Below are 19,892 nucleotides of genomic sequence, written 5' to 3'. Positions count from 1 at the left end.
GAAGGGATATTGGTGCAGGCAGTCTTTGTGTCGAAGGTGGCAGGTGAAACTCTAAAGAAGCTTGCTCAAGGTGAAGAAGGAGAGTGTTGCATCAGATCTTTGTTAGAGGAAACAGCCTGGACTGTTTTGGTAATTTCCTTCATCTCCCTTACTGTCATAGTATCTGTGCTTGCAACATTCTTCTTCACTCGGAATCAACGTGCGCACCGTCATGGCATGTATGAGCGTTGTCCTGGTTTAGATAGTAGGACAGTGGAAGGTCTTCCTTCCTTCCGATTTTACAGTGCCTGTTCAAGCAATTGCCGGATGGGAGTAACTTGTGCTATTTGTCTTGAAGACTACAGAGATGGGGAAACCCTGAAGGTTATTCCTTGTCGTCATGGTAAGTTTACGTTGTTGCTTAACTAATTTATCAATTGAGCTGTGAACATTGAAAATTTTTATGAATGCTTTTATGGGAGATTTGTCATCTGAAGAGCAACACCCTCAGCCTGGATTATGTTTTAGGACTGAGAAGCAGTTCTCTACATTGTATGGCGTTGAGAAATTTGGTCTAGCTGGAATATTTGCCTTGGTGTTGCTTTTTTGACTTGATTGAAAGTTCTCGCAGATTTTCATGCAAGCTGTATTGATCGATGGCTAAACGAGTGGGGGACATTCTGCCCGGTGTGCAAGTATGATATGAGTCCAAACAGAGCAGATTAATCATGGGAAGACTCTTCTTATTGTTGCTCAATGTTCGACGCGATCCATTCCTCATTTGCAGTTTCAGGATCTGGGTTTCTGTGGGTTTACCTGTGTTTTCCCCTCCAGTTTTACCTCACTCCCGTTGGTTTTGATAAGCGAGGGCATCATATGGTTTTTTCTATTTTTTTTTTTTTTCCATTTGCAGCATCTCATGTATGATGTGGCTGTTGCTAAAAAGATTAATGTTCTTTATTGTCCCTTGTCCATCCGTTGAAGTTCAAAATCAGCAGCACATATGTATAGTTGCAACACTGTATACTGGATCAGCGCTTAAATTTGTTCAACTATTGAATAAACTGACTTGTACTGATATTTTTTCCCTTAAATGAATGTGTTTGAGTTTCCCATATTGAGATACTACGACCAAAGAGAGTTTCAGGTTCGAATTTTCATTGATTTGATTATAATGGGGTAGTATGTTACTCGAAAAATATATGATTTTCAAATAAACCATGATAGACAATCGAGTCTCTTCATTCATTTTGTTGTAAAATAAATTTGAATGGTCTGTGTTGGCAAAGTGATCACTTGTGCTCTACCCTTCTTTTGTCCCTGTCTTTTTTTAGTTGTTAAGTCAGTGGGCTACAAATCCTACCAACATCCAAAACGATGTGCCAAAGAAACAAGGGACCCTGCAAAAAAAATTCAAAAATTACAAAAACAAACATACAAGAATTTAATCAAGTGCAAGAACCTTCAAGGAAAAAAATCGCAGAACTGTTATTAGAATCTATTCTATACAATTAGTATTTCATTTTTATTTTATTTTGGGTTTATTTTGGGTTTGGTACAAAGAAGCTTTAATAAGCTAAGGAATGGAGATATTAGTATTGCCTCGGCAGAGTTGAACCCCCAACCTCTTCACTAAGAGGTGTTGATTTCAACCACTAGAACAGTTCTGCGTGAGCCAGTATTTCATATTTAGATTACACTAAAAGAACACAAATACCACCGCAGATAAATCAAGAAAAACTCTATATTCTTCTTCACCCTTCATGCTCACCATTTCTCCACAAATTCGTTTTTTTCCTCGTGTGGCGGCTGAACCTAATGAATAAACTGAATTTCCAGTACTCAAATTCGTTTTTGCTTCTTTTTTATTTTTTTTATTTTGACTTCCAATGAAGCCCCACAAAGCTTTATAGCCCACAGAATCCAACAAACGCATGCCATTTATTCTTCAACTGCTCGAGCGTGGCAACGTTTTCATCCTGTTCTTCAAGATTACTTCAACTGATTTGATTTGGGTTGGTCACTATGGATATTAAATCCATCATAGTTCTTGCTGGGATTCTTCTGTGTTGCACTGCCGAAGCAATTGTGTCTATTGACCTCCATAAGGCGAAGGATCTCCTTAATTTGGGTTATCGTTATCTTGATGTTAGGTATATCGATTCTGATCACTTCCCTCTTTCTTTTTCCTCTTCAGTGAGAAAAATTGTATGATCTTTTTCATTTCTTTGCTTGAATTAAAAGGCCTACAGAAGAATATAATGAAGGGCACATAGATTTTGAGAATACCTTCAACGTTCCTTACACGCTCCTCACCCCAGAAGGTAATTTGTTCTTCTTTTCCTATCTAGCTTCTACTATATTTTTCCCTTTTTACCTTTTGAATGGAAAACAAGATATTGAGTTGTTGGTTTTTTTTGTTTTCTGGTTGGAAATCATAAAATTCAGGAAGGGTAAAGAATCCCCAATTTCTGGAGCAGGTTTTGGCCTCTTTCAACAAAAATGATAAGCTCATAGTGGTAACAGCATCTTCTTTCCTACCATATTTCTTACAATTTTGATTCATATTCACATATTATATTTGTTTTTGTAACCAATCAATTTATAGTTATCATTCCATGTGAAAATATTGTCGTTAAGCACCAGCTTATTATGAAATTACACATTTCTTCGCATTTCATTTTGAGTGTTTTTCTTTTAATTTCTTTTTTATTGTGAGTTATTCTAAGTAAGGTTGCCTACAACTTACAAAAGTAATATGACGTTATTTATTTATTTAAATCTCATCTGCCTTTAGGCTTTTATATTTGAATGTTCCATCATTTATATTTGACATGAATTAGTAATTTTTATTGTATAAGATCAGAGGAAGTACAGTCTTTTAATTGTTCGTCTTTAAATTGTGCAGGGTTGTCAACTTGGGATCATATCAGTTCAAGCGACTACAGATCTTGAAAATGCTGTAAGTTTCTATCCTTCTTGAGAAGTGTCTCAATGACTTTATAGTGGTCAAATTCTAGAAAGAATTCTATCCGTTTTGAAATAGGAAACTAGGAAAAGCAAATGCTGTGTGAATTAAGGTTAATTCGCCATTGGGTTATAATCATACTTTGAGCCAATGGCTAAGACTTAATATCGAGGAGGTCTAGTACTGATATTTCATGCAAAATATAATAATTTTTTTACCCATTGTCTTTATTTCGAAAAATTTTCTCCAATCGGAGGGCTAATTTTTAATAATTCACACATGGAAAACGAAGGGAAGTTTTCAAAAATTGGGTATAGAAGGGGGGAAATTTCAAAAAATTAGGAGGTCAGGCGTTGATATATCATACATGAAAAGACAGTTAGAGGGAAAATTTAAAAAAAAAAATGGAAGAGAAGGAGAAAATTTGCAGAAAAATTAAAAGGGGGAGGGGGGAGGGGGAGGCCACGACCACTTTGCCTGGGGTAGCTCTACCCTTGGTGACTGTCTTTTATATAGAGACTGTAAGACCAAAGAAGTTTCAAGTTCAAAATTTTTGTCCCTCCACACCTTCACTCCCCCCTCCTCCTCATTTAGGCCTAGAGCCCCTACTTGTGGGAGAAAGTATTAAAGAGCATGGATATCTTAAAAACAAATTCAATTTTTAAATGTTTATTTATTTGTCCTTTATTTTGAATGAAAATCTTAAAATATAAGTGACCTGTAATTTATAATTGAAGGATAGCTTTTTCCAAATATATGTGAATGTTTATTTCCTATTTGTTTTGAATTCATATAGGGTTTCAAACATATAAGCAACATGGAAGGAGGATATAAAGCTTGGATAGAGAATGGCTTTGATGCAAAGAAATCCTATGATGAGTTGTGATGAAGATCGGACTGATTTAGTTAATTGTTATTCAGTAGTGAACCTCCTCGAATTAATTCGGGAACGATTTAAATAAAAATGTGTTGACAATTCAGATTGGACTTCTCTATTTGTGTCTTCATTCTTTTTCTTTTTTGGAAATCACTGTCTCTTTTTCTTTTTTCTTTTAGTAAATTGGAAAATGCTATCTCTCTCTTATATTTAGTCATATTTAATTTTTTTTCTTCTTTCTTTGGGTTGCCAAACCCGGTTTCCAAGGCTTTGCCTTGACTAATCCGGTGTTTGACCCGGGTTGTACACCTGGCTGTGGTGGGTGAGTCTCTCAGTAGGGATTTTTTGCATCCACAAGGTTTCGATAGCGGAACATTGCTTAAGCGGACCAAGCTGCTTACCATTTGGACCAACCCCCGTTGGTAGTCATTATTTACTTTTATTCCCCTCTAATCTTCCAAAAAATTGAACTTGTACCTCTTTTATTCCTTTGATTTTTCAAAATCATCAAATGGCCTTTTATTTTATTTATTTTTAATTAATTAAAGCAATTTTGTGAAATTTGTAAATAACATTGTGATGAACATTGTGAGAAGAGGGCTCAAGACAGGAAATGAACATTGTGATCAGGTAGATCCAAGGTTTTAAGTATCCCACAATACCATATGATACTAGTTGATATGTATCCATATTTGACCAAACCGAGACGATACATCTCGATACGTCCCTCCATTGAATTACACTGAAATACATAAGCCAGAGTGATATAATTCTCGATACAGGACGATATGTCTCTTAAAATCACCTGATCAATACGATACTCGATATCAATACTTTAAACCTTGGGTAGATCCAAGGAATTATTTTTAAATTTATAAGGAATTAAATCTTGAATGTAAAATAAAAAAACTTATTTCTTTTGGAATGAGGTTCATCCAGGCCAGCTTGCGCACACCACGACTACCACCTTTTGATTCTCTACTGTTGGATTTTTGTGATGACGTGGCATGATCTATATGCTTGCCAGCTGTTGGCTGCTGCAAATAAAAATCCACCAAATTTCAAAAGTAAACAAGCAAAAATTTTGTCTCTCATGTACGTCTTCTCTATTTCCTATTGTTTCCTTCTCAAAAGTTTCACATCTAGTCCCAAAAAAATAAACTCTTAAACTTATCTCTTTATATTTTAAAATGTCAAATTACTTTTTCGTTTTGTCCCTTTAGTTGATTGAAGTAACTCTTTTTTTTTTTTTTTTTAATCACATTTTTTCTTTCTTTTCTCTTTCAATTCATTATATGTGATTAGATGTGTTTTTATTTATTTTTTTTATTTTTTTATTTTTCCCCCTCTTTTATATATATTTGTATTTTCAACTTTATTTATAATTTTATTTTTTCCTTTGATGAATTTTTTATAAAAGAGGAAGAAATAAAAAAATACATCTAATTTTTTAATGGATTCTGATAAAATTGGAGGAAAAAAATGGGTAATTTTGGCATTTTAAAGCATTAGGGAAGAAGAAAAGATAATTTTTTTTTTTTTTTTGTGAAACTTTTAAGAGAGAGGTAAGGAGGAAAGACAAAAATTTTCCAAATAAATAGATTACTATACTCCAACCAACCACTGACCTTATCATGGGCACCACCCAAGGAGAATTTTAAGAGAAAAAAACATGATGTCCACATTCCAAAGAGGAGTGTCAACATGCAGCCGATTAGAGGACTTCACTACCCTTTTTGCTTAGGAGCAGCAAATGATGTAAATTAATTTTAACCGTGCAATTAACCACATGTAAATGGTCCAAATGTCCACTATGTCGAAGAATACTACTCCCAAGCAAAATCCCACCACAAGCAGCTCTTCCCACCTTTTGTAAATTTCAATGTCTTGGATTGGCTTAAAAATGATAATAATAAAATAAAATCCAATTTCATGGGTTGATACCACACCTGATCATCACTCCTTAACTTACCTACTTATCCTAGGGTGCCTTGGGGAAACTGGATTTTTATAATCATTGGATTAATCTTGTTATGGAATGTATTACCTTTGTTTCGTATACCCTATTGTTCAATGGTGTTGAAAAGGGATCTTTCTCACCCTCGAGGGGTATCCGACAAGGTGACCCCCTATCAACCTATATCTTCATTCTATGTTCACAGGTGCTTTCTGATACCATAAAAAGAGCTGAAGAAAGTAACTTGGTGCGAGGCATCTCGGTGAGAAATAGAGCTCCTAGACTCACTCATTTGCTACTTGCGGATGATTGCCTTCTTTTTTCGGAGTTGAATTACTTGAAGGAGTGTTTGGAGACGTACTATCATGCTAGCGGAGAAGAGATAAATTTGAAGAAATTCATGCTTACCTTCAGCCCCAATACCCATGTTAAATTTCAAATGTGGTTTTCTAAATTGATGAAGATACCCTATGGAGCAGGTCCATCGAAGTACTTGGGTCTCCCATTTGAAATTGGAGTTGCAAAATCTGTGGTGTTTAGAGAAATTGTGGAGAAAACATGTTAGAAGATAAATGGGTGGAAAAATCAGCTTATGTCACATGCAGGAAGAGAAGTTTTGATTAAATATGTCGGGTGTAGCATAGCTAATTATGAAGCTTCTCACTTCTTGATTCCTAATACTACACATGATACTATAAGGAAATGACTTAGCAATTTTTATTGGGGTCAGAAAATGGAGGAAAAAAAGATACATTGGATCTCCTGGAGTAGATTGTGTCGATCAAAGGAAAGAGGTGGCTTAGGGTTTAGAGATCCTATTCTTCAAAATCGTGCCCTACTTGCAAAGACAGCTTGGAGATTATTCAATGATCCAAATTCATTATGGGCTACTTTTATGAAAGCCTTATATTTTCCTTCTACTGTGTTTATAAGAGCTAAAGTGGGAAACAAACCATCATGGGCTTGGAGAAGTGTTTTAGCTGGAAGGGAGGTCCTACAAGAGGGACTCATGTGGAGAATCGGATTAGGAGAGAAAGTGATGATATGGGAAGACCGATAGATAGGGTCGGCTGTGCAATTCAAAACAACAACTCCTAAGCCTGAGGGATGCCCTATCTCAAGAGTGGCAGATCTGATAAATTCAAGTACAAAGGAATGGAAGGTGGATATGCTAAACCAATTATTAATAAAGTGGATGTGAGGAGGATTAGAAGTATCAAACTTAGTCAATTCCAAGCTGAGGATAAACTATTTTGGGGGGCATCAAAGAATGAGATTTTCTCATCTAAATCTGCTTATCACTTGTTAAGTAATAGCAGAGATCAAAGAATGAATTTTCTTCCTTTGTCTTCTAGGGAACATAAATGGGAATTTGTAACTTCAAGAGCTTGGAAGTTTATTTGGAACTGCAAAACATTGCCAAAGGTGAAATCATTTTTATAGAGGGCGTGTGCACAAGACCTAGCTACAGGTGATGTAATGAGAGATAGACAAATGAAAAACCCCTCTTGCAAAAGAAGTGGGAAGTTGGGTGAGTCTATCGATCATGTTCTTTTAGAGTGTCCTTTTGCAAAGGCAGTTTGGTTTGGCAGTGCCTTCTCCTATTGCCCTACAGTGGATGAAGTTTCGTTATCGTGCAAATGGTTGGATAAATTGCATGAATTAAAGTTCAGCAGTAAACAAGAAAAAGATGAAGCATTGGTACATTGTAGCTTCATTTGTTGGTACCTATGGGTTGGAAGGAATGAGCTTATTTTTAATAGAAAAGAATGGCAACCAGAGGATGTTATTGGAAGGGCTCAAGCTGCAGCAACCAAGCTTTTAGAAGCTACAAGGGGACAAGTGAATCATGGAAAAACTGACAAGGAGATTAGGCAGTGCACTTTTCCTCCACAGTTGCAGGTTAAGGAAGGCCTTATAATCCACTGTGATGCTTCCCAGGCACCGGAAACCATTAGTGGTGGTGTGGGTTACGTGATTTTTTATGAGCAATGATCTATCTTGAAGGCCTTCTCATAACCCACTGTGTTTGATCATGTTCTTACGGGTGAGGCTTTGGCAATGAGAGCTACTCTTTGGTGTACCCTTTAGAATCATTTATCCAGTGTTGTTGTTTACTCGAATTGCGAGGAATTAATTCATCTTCTATATAGTCAACCTACTCTTGTGCCTTCGTTAGAAGTTGCCTCCATTGTGGAAGATATTTTGGTATTGTACAAGAATTTTGAGTCTTGCTCTTTCTTATTTTTCTCTAGGGAGGATAATGGGATTGCACATTCCCTAGCCCAGAAGGCCCTCACTTTGGCAAGGAAGATTGAGTGGTTGTATTCTACTATGGCCCTCCAGCCTATTGGAGGTCCATCCCCTTCTTACTGTTTGGAATGAAAACTCTCTTTACCCCGCCCCACCAAGAAAAAAAATGAAGAAGAAAAACAACTTACCTACTTATCCTCTTTGCCCCATCCCTCGCCCTCACAAATTAAATATGCCACTTATAAAGTGGGTCATTTTCTAACCATGGACCATGTCACTTGTCAGTCACTTACCTCGTATACTTTCTAGCTAAATCCTTTGAATTTAAATTACCTCTAAATGTTGCAGAGCATATATTGGTCGGCATTTCCATTTTTTTCTTTCTTTTTTTAATTATCAGCCAAAGAAAAGGTTCAAAACATACCTTTCTATTTTTTTTTAATATAACACAATTAGAAGAATATGCTATAGATTAGATATAGATACTCTACATTTAGCCCACCAGTCTTTTTATCTTCATGGGCCGTTGGATGAAGACCACGTAGATTGTTTAAACACAAACCGTGCAATTTCATACATATATAAAATTACAATTTAAAAGTCTTTAAATCTACATCATTGGATTTTAAGTTATGCTTCATTTTATGCGAATATAAAATCTATGGTATGGATTTAATTAATCCACATAACGTTCATCTAAGGTAGACACAAACTGAGACATTGAGACTGGGTTGGTAGGCCTCTATCATTTTCAGGTTCTGGGTTGGCAAAGCCACTTGAATCTCTATAAATTAGAGTTATCACTGACCTCGTTTCCTATATCTGTTCTTGCACTGCTCGAGCTAAGCAACATTTTCCTTCTGTTCTTCCAGATAACTTCAACAGATTCAATTTGGGTTAGTCTCTATGGACTTCAAATCCATCATTATTCTTGCTGGGATTCTTCTGTTTTGTACTGCAGAAGCAATTGTGAACATCGACATCCACAAGGTCAAGGATCACATTGATCAGGGTTATCATTACCTTGATGTTAGGTATACATATGCATTTGGATCACTTCCTCTTATTTTTTTTTCCTGCCAGAAAATTTTGCATGATCTCTTTTTTGCTTGTAACAGAACTCCAGAAGAATTTTATGATGGGCATGTAGATTTTGAGGATATCTCCAACATTCCTTACATGTTTAAGATTCCAGAAGGTTAATAACTTGTTCTTCTTTATCGATCTATGAACTCCAGAACTCCTCTACCTTTTATAATGGAAAACAATATAATTAATTTGGTTTTCTTTTCTTGTTGGAAATCATAAAATTCAGGGAGGGTTCATAATCCCCATTTCCTGAAGCAAGTTTCAGCTGCTTTCAACGAAGATGATAAGATCGTAGTGGTAAGAGCATCTTCTTTCCTGCCTTATTTCTTACTATTTTGATTGTTGTTCACAGGTAATATTTGTTTTTAGAGCCAATCAATAGTTATACATACATAACTATTTCTTCAAGCTTCATATGAAAATGTTCTATCATTTTTCAAATGAATCAATGGCTTCTCTTGTGTAGATACATAGTCATTTTAACTATTATTTTTAAATTGTGAAGGGTTGTCAACTTGGGATAAGATCAGTTAATGCGACTAGAGATCTTGAATATGCTGTAAGTTTCAATTCTTACTTGAGAAATTTTGCAATGACCATGTTGCGCCGCTTGGGCCTCCTTGGGCTTGATGTCGAGATAATAGCCTTGATGCATGTCACTGATAACTTCCCGGGGTCGACCCCCCCCGTTTGGTTTTCTAGCAACCAGTCAAACCTTCGGTTCATCTTGGAACCAATGCCTTGGCTAAAATTGGTAGAATAGACCATATGGTGATCCAACAATATGGATGTTAATTGTTCTTCTTTACTTGTTTTGAATTTATAGGGTTTCAAGCATGTGGTCAACATGGAGGGAGGATTTAAAGTTTGGACAGAGAATGGCTTGGGTGTGAAGAAACCGCTTCACGAAGAAATGTGATGAAGCTCGGGCTAATAGAATTCTACCTCTCCTATTGTTTTCATCAATAAAACTTAATTATTTCAATTATATGTTGAGCTAGCTTATTTTGATAAAATTACCATCAAAGGTTGCTCAGTCGGCACCTCTTGCTGAAGAAGTCATGGGTTCAACTCACTTGTGGTATATGTAATAGAATAAAATATATTTGGATATTTGGATTTTGGATTTTGAAACAACCTTTCTTATATTCTCGTTCTTGAACAGTTTGATCAAATTCTGTACCTAGAGTAATTACATTCATGTTGAGAAATTATTTACTCTAAAAACTAATCTGTTGTTGTCGACAATAAATTACTGAACATAAGTCCCTATGTTTTTATTTTTTGTAATTTAAGTCCCTAGTTGAATAGAAGTTGGGGTTCCAACTTATTTTAAATATGAAACATGATTTTGAAATCTATATTCTTGTGCTCCCAAAATGGTCATTTTTTATTAATTTTAATTTAAAATTTACAGTCAATTAGCATCAATGGGTTGTGGGTTGTTTATTTTAGTACTTCTTAATGAAGAAGTTATGGATTCAACCTTTCGTAATAATATATTTAAATTATATAAAACTCAACCCTAAGGAGGATGTAATTGAGATGGCTCTAAATGGGAGAGAGGTATATTGTTTATTCTTCTTCTAAATGCGAAGAATTTGATTGACAAATTGGGTAATAATAATAATGCCCCTCTTTGAGGTACCCAATTTGTCAATCAAAACTTCTATAACTAACACTGTTAGTCTCATTAAATTTTTATCTATCTATTTTTAATATTACTTTTAAGTTTAAGCACTATCCTTGACCCATATCTCCTAACTTTTGTGAAGCTGATTTATGATTAAGAGAGGAATAAGTTGTAGACAGTAGAGAGACGAAGAAAATAATGATTGCACCCCAAAATGGAAGCAAAGCAACGACACCCCACAAAAAACACAAACACCCCAACAATAAACACACTAGCCATCAAGGAAACGAAACCACATTCAAAAAAATACCCACTAAAACCGAGAGAAAAAAACCACGCCAACCGATCGAAATCGCACGCCAACCGACGGCCGATGACCTCCCCAATGGCTCATCGCTCAGCCAACACCGATGATTGGTTAAGCACCGGAGCCAGACCGGCGGCGGGGTGAAAGCGAAACCCTTGCCGACGACACCAACCCGGAGCCAAGATGTATGGGAACGCGACCACCCGAAGACCGGAATCCGCGAACGAGCCCACCAACAGAGCCCGAACAGGTGAAACGGAACTCCAGACAATGCTGTCCGAGAAACCACACGCCGACAGAACAAGCGCACCAACACGATCCCATTGATGAAAGCAAAGATCCATATGCAGCGGGAAGGAAAGAAAGGATGTAAACGCCCAGGGAAGCACCAAGGAAAACCCAAAAGAGCGGGGGGCCCGAAGGAAGGGAAAAGAGAGGGACCAAGCGAACACCAAAAAGCACGGAGATGTGGAAGAGGTGGGAGAAAGGAGCGATCCAGGGACGATGAAGAAACCAAAGATGAAGGGATTTGAGGAAGATCGCGCATGGGGAGAATTCGATCGGTGAAGAACGACGGATTTTCCCCTCGATAGTAAGGGTATTTGGAATTAAAAAAATAATAGGGGTTCAGTTCACAACAAATGGATTAGAATGTTTATTGAATTGGGCTGTCTGTGTTTTTTAAACATAAAATGAGGTGTTAGTGTTTTAAAGCCTCCATTTTGGGGTGCCAGTGCACTTTGCTCTAAAAAATGTATGCTTTTTATTCAAAGTTATTTTTTGTCTTTTTTGTAATACTAGTAAAAATACATATGCAAATGCACATGTTAAAAGCATCAATAAATTAAGTACCAAGAGAGTTGGAAGGACCACTCAAAGGGACAATGAACGGAAGGAACGACAATAACAACCCAAATTGCAAAGGAAAGCTTAATACCCAGGTTCTTCTGTTGTGGGGCTGCCACACCATGCACTCTAAAGCAATGAGACTCCTATGAAGTAACCGGTTCAACTTCAATGTTGTGCATTTATTGTACTTGCCAAAGGTCGAGATCGAAGTTCGAGACCGAGATTTCGATCTCGACTATTGGCAACAGATATTGCACATTAAATGCGTAGCATTTAGGTCTCGCCCCTGGAGTAACTAACGCAATTATGCAGTCGACTTAGGTGCAACAATAGCTTCAATGATTTGGGTATACATTTAAACATCACAACCTGATCTGCTATTACCCTTGCTTGGGTATGAGCAACCTAGAGATGAAAAGCAAAGATTGCATTAAATTATCATTTATATAGTAATTCCAAACCCTAGTCCACTTCCACAATAGATCTGTTTGGCCCATTTCAAATCTAATGGCAATGCATCGCCCTGATATGTTAAGACCCCTATCAATTATTAACCCTAGTAATTGATCTACACCTACATATTACTTAGGATAAACTAAGTTTCTCCTTCTTATATATATATTTTTTTATTTTCAACTTTTATTTATAATTTTATTTTTTCTTTTGATGATTTTTTTTTATAAAAGAGAGAAATTAAAAAATTCATATAATTTTTTAATGGAATCTGATAAAAATTGGAGAAAGATAAATATAAACATGTCTAATCACATTTAATAAATTTTTATTAAAAAAAGAAAAGAGAAAAGGTTTCTATAAAAAGAGAAAGAAAGAAAGAAAAAAATTAGAAAAATGCATCCAAGTATAGATTCTTATAAAAAGGAAGAAAAGGTAGAAAAAAATTAATAGTAAAGAACCACTATTAATCTATTAAAGGAGATGAAACATGGGTAATTCATCATTTTAAAGTAGTAGGGAAGAAAAAGGATAAAAAGTTTATTTTTTGTAGGACGTGAAATGTTTGTGAAATTAAAAGTAACTGTAAGCGCACGGTATCATGTAGCTAACGGGTCTATCTCAAGGAGATATGTCACTTTAAAATTAACTTCTTAATGATAATGCGAGAGTGCAATGATTAAAATTTGTTAATTACTTAATTAAACTAAACAAATGGTCATAATCCATATATCTAATGCGATCGAATTGAAACGAAAATTAAAGCAAACATAATCAACGCATAATTAATAATGGCAGAAAAAAATGTAAATTATAAATAAATAAAAATAAAAGGGAAGTGATCCTAGTGTCAGCTCTGGATGTAGGGAAGGGGAGTATAATTATAATGACTTTGACCGTGGACATTTTGCCGTAACTTACAGTCCACCGATTGGGGGAACGGATATTAGAAAAAAAGAAATTGCAGGAAAGAAATAAGTAAAGCAATAAAATGAAAGGGAAACATTAACCAAAGAGAGGCACGACTGTAGGCATCTCTAATCAAGGACCCAGGGGAAATGAGAACAATAAATAAATGCTGAAAGTAAATTGCAAAAATAATAGAGTAATAAAAGGAAAGGGAAACCTTAATCAAAAAGAGGCACGACGTAAACATCTCTAATCAAAGACCCAGGTGAAGGGAGAACAATAAATAAATGCTGAAAGTAAATCCTAAATTAAGAATATGGAGGGGTAGATAGAAGCGGGAATGGAGAGAGGAAAGAAGATTATTGAAGAAGGTTACTCACTTGCGAATTGAACAAACGATTCGAATCTCAACCAACCCTAACAACCAGATCTAGATCATTTTTGATCTAGATATGCAATTGCTAGACCCAAAGAAAAACGAATCTTAAACCTTGAAACTTGAACTTGAATTGCATTACATAGAAAAATTAAACCTAAACATTTAATCTTGAAATTTAAATATCACAAATGCAAGCAAATAAAACTAGAGAAAACCAAATAAAGTGAAAAGAGAAGAAAGAGTGCTTCTACTAAGCTTTAAAACACGTTCTCCCTTGATGGAGTATACTCTCCTTTTATAGAGTTTACATGGGATATGAATCTTGACAGAATTTGAATCAAACTCAGGGTTTCTATCTGACTCAACCAATTAGCGTTTTGACGTACTAATCGGACTAACTTAGAGAGATCAAATGCACATTCCACCGTTGGATTTGATGATCAATAAGTCGTGAAGTTCTCCTCCAAAAATCAGCTCGATCAGACACCGTATGTCCGTTCGATGAAGGGTGATCGAAATTGAACAGAGACATTCAAAAACGAGATTTTTCCTTCTTCCTTATCTGAATATAATTCTTTTTCCTTTTTTCTTTTTTTAATAACAAATAAGAAATAAAATATTAAGGTATGCAATGACTCTTTTCACCATTTGGATTCTCTCAATAATATCTCTGTACATTTGATTGATAATTTATAATCTCAGCCGTAGATCAAATTTGTCTTCTTTATCTCTTAAATATTTCGGAGTTGGCCCATAATCACATCTCTAGCCCATCATGCTCTAGATCAGTTCAACTTTGCATTTGAGAAATTGAACGGACCTCTTGACGTATAAAATTGCATGATTCATACCCAAAACTACAAATATTTGCTTAAATCTTGAATAGTCTTAAAATTTGCAAAAACAACATAAAACCCAAGATAGCTCCACTCTAAGTATGTAAAATGCATGCTTTATACCCTAAGATTTCACACATAAATGTGTTCATCATGAAACTTTTAAGAGATAAAATAGAAATAAAAAGAAAATAAGTATAAAAGACAAAGATTTTCCTAATAAATCATTATGCTCCAAACAAAACCATTGGTCTTATCATCATCACCTCTCAAGGAGAAGTAAAAGAGAGAAAAAACATGATGTCCACATTTCAAAGAGTGTCAACATGCAGCTGATTAGAGCACTTCACTATCGTTTTGGGAGCAATGTTACTTGGAGCAACGGACGATACAGATTAATCTGAATCATGCAATTAACCATGTGTAAAAGGCCCTAACGTGCACTTCTCCGGAAAACACTACTCCCAAGCAAAATCCCACCACAAGCACCTCTTCCCACTTTTTGTAAACTTCAATTTCATGGATTGGCTTAAAAATAACAAAATAAAAATAAAATTCAATTCAATTTCATGGTTGATAATGATACCACACCTAATCATCACTCCTTAACTTACCTATTTATCCTCTTTACCACTTCCCACGCCCTCACAAATTAAAAATGTCACTTATAAAGTGGGTCATTTTCTAACCGTTGATCATGTCGAAAATTTATTAGGTCCATTTTTGACATTTCTTTCTAGATGTGTGACAAGTATCTCAGCATCACATCAAATGGTGGAAATCTATTTACAGGTAATATCAATCAACTAAACCCTCGTTACAAATGGACCTGATTTTTGTCCGATCATGTCACTTGTCAGTCACTTACCTCGTATGGTTTCTAGCTAAACCCTTTGAATTTAAATTACCTCTAAATGTTGCAGAGCATACATTTTGGTCGGCATTTCCATTTTTTTTTTTTTTTTAAATAATCAGCCAAAGAAAAAGGTTCAAAACATACCTTTCTGTTTTTTTTAATATAACACAATTAGAAGAATATGCTACATATTAGATATAGATACTCTACATTTAGCCCACCAGTCGTTTTATCTTCCTGGGCCGTTGGATGAAGACCACGTAGATTGTTTAAACACAAACCATGCAATTTCATACATATATAAAATTACAATTTAAAAGTCTTTAAATTTACATCATTGGATTTTAAGTTATGCTTAATTTTATGCGCATATAAAATGTATGGTATGGATTTTATTAATCCACATAATGTTCATCTAAGGTAGACACAAACTGAGACACTGAGACTGGGTTGGTAGGTCTCTATCATTTTCAGGTTCTGGGTTGGCAAAGCCACTTGAATCTCTATAAATTAGAGTTATCACTGACCTCGTTTCATGTATCTGTTCTTGCTCAACGTGAGCTAAGCAACTTTTTCCTTCTGTTCTTCTAGATAACTTCAACAGATTCAATTTGGGTTAGTCTCTATGGACTTCAAATCCATCATTATTCTTGTTGGGATTCTTCTGTTTTGTACTGCAGAAGCAATTGTGAACATCGACATCCACAAGGTCAAGGATCACATTGATCAGGGTTATCATTACCTTGATGTTAGGTATACATATGCATTTGGATCACTTCCTCTTTTTTTTTTTTTTCCTACAAAAAAATTTTGGATGATCTCTTTTTTGCTTGTAACAGAACTCCAGAAGAATTTTATGATGGGCATGTAGATTTTGAGGATATCTCCAACGTTCCTTACATGTTTAAAATTCCAGAAGGTTACTTGTTCTTCTTTTTCGATCTAAGAACTCTACCTTTTATAATGGAAAACAATATAATTAATTTGGTTTTCTTTTCTTGTTGGAAATCATAAACTTCAGGGAGGGTTCATAATCCCCATTTCCTGAAGCAGGTGTTAGCTGCTTTCAACGAAGATGATAAGATCATAGTGGTAAGAGCATCTTCTTTCCTGCCTTATTTCTTACTATTTTGATTGTTGTTCACAAGTAATATTTGTTTTTAGAGCCAATCAATAGTTATATAACTATTTCTTCAAGCTTCATATTTAAATGTTCTATCATTTTTCAAATGAATCAATGACTTCTCTTGTGTAGATACATAGTCATTTTAACTATTTGTTTTTAAATTGTGAAGGGTTGTCAACTTGGGATAAGATCAGTTAATGCGACTAGAGATCTTGAATATGCTGTAAGTTTCAATCCTTTCTTGAGAAATTTTGCAATGACCATGTTGCGCCGCTTGGGCCTCCTTGGGCTTGATGTCGAGATAATAGCCTTGATGCATGTCACTGATGACTTCACGGGGTTGACCCCCCTCCCCCCAGTTTGGTTTTCTAGCAACCAGTCAAACCTTCGGTTGATCTTGGAACCAATGCCTTGGCTAAAATTGGTAGAATAGACCATATGGTGATCCAACAATATGGATGTTAATTGTTCTTCTTTACTTGTTTTGAATTTATAGGGTTTCAAGCATGTGGTCAACATGGAGGGAGGATTTAAAGTTTGGACAGAGAATGGATTGGGCGTGAAGAAACCGCTTCACGAAGAAATGTGATGAAGCTCGGGCTAATAGAATTCTACCTCTCCTATAGTTTTCATCAATAAAACTTAATTATTTCAATTATATGTTGAGCTAGCTTATTTTGATAAAATTACCATCAAAGGTTGCTCAGTCGGCACCTCTTGCTGAAGAAGTCATGGGTTCGACTCACTTGTGGTATTTGTAATAGAATAAAATATATTTGGATTTTGGATTTTGAAACAACCTTTCTTATATTCTCGTTCTTGAACAGTTTGATCAAATTCTGTACCTAGAGTAATTACATTCATGTTGAGAAATTATTTACTCTAAAAACTAATCTGTTGTTGTCGACAATAAATTACTGAACATAAGTCCCTATTTTTATTTTTTGTAATTTAAGTCCCTCGTGAAATAGAAGTTTGGGTTCCAACTTATGTTAAATATGAGACATGATTTTGAAATCTATATTCTTGTGCTCCCAAAATGGTCATTTTTTATTACTTTTAATTTAAAATTTACAATCAATTACCACAAGTGGGTTGTGGGTTGTTTATTTGGGAATGATTAGTACTTCTTAATGAAGAAGTTATGGATTCAACCTTTCGTAATAGTATATTTAAATTATATATAAACTCGACCCTAAGGATGTAATTGAGATGGCTCTAAATGGGAGAGAGGTATATTTGTTATTCTTCTTCTAAATGTGAAGAATTTGATTGACATATTGGGTAATAATATTAATGCCTCTCTCTGAGGTACCCAATCTGTCAATCTAATCCTCTATAACTAACACTGTTAGTCTCATTAAATTTTTATCTATCTATTTTTAATATTACGTCCACATTTTAAGTTTAAGCACTATCCATGACCCATATCTCCCAAATTTTGTGAAGATTTATGATTAAGAGAGGAATAAGTTGTAGACAGTAGAGAGACAAAGAAAATAATTAATGTATTATTTTTATTCAAAGTTCTTTTTGTCTTTTTTGTAATACTAGTAAAAATACATGTGCAAACTGTAAATGCACGTGTTAAAAGCATCAATAAATTAAGTAACAAGAGAGTTGGAAGGACCACTCAAAGGGACAATGAACGGAAGGAACGACATTAACAACCCAAATTGCAAAGGAAAGCTTAATACCCCGATTCTTCTGTTGTGGGACTGCCACACCGTACGCTCTAAAGCAACAAGACTCCTATGGAGTAACCCGTTCAACTTCAATGATGCGCAATTATTGTACTGCCAAAGGTCGAGATTGAAGTTCGAGACCGAGATTTCGATCTCGACTGTTGGCAACAGATATTGCGCATTAAATACGTAGCATTTAGGTCTCGCCCCTGGAGTAACTAACCCAATTGTGCAGTCGACTTAGGTGCAACAGTAGCTTCAATGATTTGGGTATACATTTAAACATCACAGCCTGATCTGCTAGTACCCTTGCTTGGGTATGAGCAACCTAGAGATGAGAAGCAAAGATTGCATTAAATTACCATTTATATAAGAAGAAAACTATGCCCTGGGAAGGATCTCCTTTTCATCGCCATTCCACCTCTCTCTATCTCTTGTACCAAAGGGTACGATACGATGTTCTTCCTTCTAAAACCCTCATCAACTCTACTAAGAGTTGGGCAGGATAGTAGAAAAATTACGTGATTAGCTACTCTTAGGTTTTTCTTTACAAAAGTAACCACTCAATATTCTACTTAACAAATTAAACTAGCTAAAATTGACTTTGCATTTACAAAACTAACCAAAATAATGATTTTTCATCCATTTGAACATTTTTAACCCCTAAAACTAACCAAACTAAAGAGGGGAAAAGTCACTAATTTTTCATACCCTTTGGACATTTTCATCACCATTTTGGTATGATCAATTTTAGGGGTAACAATGTCCGATGAAAAATCACTTTTTTGGCTAGTTTTGTAAAGACAGTCTCAGTATTAGCTAGTTTTGTTAAGTGAAAAATTGAATGATTACTTTCGTAAAGAGAAACCCAAAAGCAGCTAATCACATAATTTGGCTGCAAATTTTCAACTCTCCTCATGGAACCTAGAATGGAAGCCCTGAAGACCCCACTCTTTATTCATTGGAGGATAAACCTCTTTACTTTTATGGAAAAATCACTCCCTTCAGCAGTCAGGCTACAAGAATTCACGATGCTTACATCAGATAAGCAAAAAAACTAATGCCCAAGTTATAATGCAAGCGATTCAGATATGGAGGATGAGTTGTTGAAGGTAGTGTTAATGACTAAAATAGTCATTTTACCCTGACCGGTCCGACCAATGGGTTCAATGTAATTGTCTCAACCATATTGTTAATGGTTGTCCGAACATCATGTCAAGAGAGCCCGGTCAAATTAAACTTCTATTACAGGTCCACTACCTAGAAGGATGAGTCAGGTAAATAACTCTTCTTAGAGTTATATTCCGGGTCTAACTCTGATATCTACAACTATATAAAAACATCAAGTAGGCTTATAAAAGTAGGTATTCATATTATGTGTGATCAATTACTTAAATTCTCTAGTGAGTAATTTTGATTGTATCTCATTGGTACTGACTTGTTCGTTAGAGACATACCTCGACCCCCCAAGGTCGAGCGCATATTTTACATAAACTTGACAGGAAAGGACGAGCAAGATTTCGTATCAACAGATAGTGTTAGATACCAAATGAAAACTCTTTTTTTCTTCATGTATGAAAAATATAAAACAGGAAAAGTCATGACTTTCAGCTTGTATCGTTACATGCTTGTACAGGTTGACCGGACAAGATCTTTAGTAATACTTGAATCATTTTTGTCATTTGTTTCCCAAGCCCCAGTTATATCATACTCATTTCCCAAAAAAAAAAAAAAAA

At 35.3% G+C, this 19,892-nt stretch overlaps 5 protein-coding genes across 5 annotated transcripts in view; all 5 read left to right on the top strand.

Moving 5' to 3' along the window:
• Positions 1 to 1,104, top strand: part of RMR1 (receptor homology region transmembrane domain ring H2 motif protein 1) — a gene marked incomplete in the record, with an annotated part of 10,297 nt that extends 9,193 nt beyond the window's left edge. Inside the window, 2 exon segments of the mRNA XM_089155764.1 lie at positions 1 to 382; positions 611 to 1,104. Of these exon segments, the coding sequence (XP_089011890.1) occupies positions 1 to 382; positions 611 to 705 (477 nt within the window).
• Positions 1,105 to 1,632: 528 nt separating this feature from the next.
• Positions 1,633 to 4,035, top strand: LOC149015063 (thiosulfate sulfurtransferase 18-like). Its single transcript, XM_089156072.1, has 5 exons — positions 1,633 to 2,132; positions 2,224 to 2,303; positions 2,428 to 2,498; positions 2,888 to 2,941; positions 3,744 to 4,035. The coding sequence occupies exons 1-5, from the start codon at positions 2,005 to 2,007 to the stop codon at positions 3,831 to 3,833; spliced, it is 423 nt and encodes a 140-aa protein (XP_089012198.1). The 5' UTR covers positions 1,633 to 2,004; the 3' UTR covers positions 3,834 to 4,035.
• A 3,240-nt stretch (positions 4,036 to 7,275) lies between these two features.
• LOC149015062 (uncharacterized) lies at positions 7,276 to 7,776 on the top strand. Its single transcript, XM_089156492.1, has one exon. It carries the CDS (start codon positions 7,276 to 7,278, stop codon positions 7,774 to 7,776), a length of 501 nt encoding a protein of 166 aa, XP_089012618.1.
• A 1,069-nt stretch (positions 7,777 to 8,845) lies between these two features.
• LOC149015061 (thiosulfate sulfurtransferase 18-like) lies at positions 8,846 to 10,241 on the top strand. Its single transcript, XM_089155665.1, has 5 exons — positions 8,846 to 9,068; positions 9,153 to 9,232; positions 9,350 to 9,420; positions 9,629 to 9,682; positions 9,950 to 10,241. Exons 1-5 carry the CDS (start codon positions 8,941 to 8,943, stop codon positions 10,040 to 10,042), a joined length of 426 nt encoding a protein of 141 aa, XP_089011791.1. The 5' UTR covers positions 8,846 to 8,940; the 3' UTR covers positions 10,043 to 10,241.
• A 5,660-nt stretch (positions 10,242 to 15,901) lies between these two features.
• LOC149015060 (thiosulfate sulfurtransferase 18-like) lies at positions 15,902 to 17,405 on the top strand. The gene is made up of 5 exons (XM_089155664.1): positions 15,902 to 16,098; positions 16,185 to 16,264; positions 16,367 to 16,437; positions 16,641 to 16,694; positions 16,968 to 17,405. Exons 1-5 carry the CDS (start codon positions 15,971 to 15,973, stop codon positions 17,058 to 17,060), a joined length of 426 nt encoding a protein of 141 aa, XP_089011790.1. The 5' UTR covers positions 15,902 to 15,970; the 3' UTR covers positions 17,061 to 17,405.
• Positions 17,406 to 19,892: the final 2,487 nt, after the last annotated feature.

This window comes from Hakea prostrata, chromosome 5 (assembly GCF_041222555.1).
Source record: "Hakea prostrata isolate BN-2017 chromosome 5, UWA_Hpros_2, whole genome shotgun sequence".
Taxonomy (NCBI): Eukaryota; Viridiplantae; Streptophyta; class Magnoliopsida; order Proteales; family Proteaceae; genus Hakea; species Hakea prostrata.
Note: the sequence above shows the minus strand (reverse complement) of the source record. Positions and strands in the feature narration are given on the sequence as shown.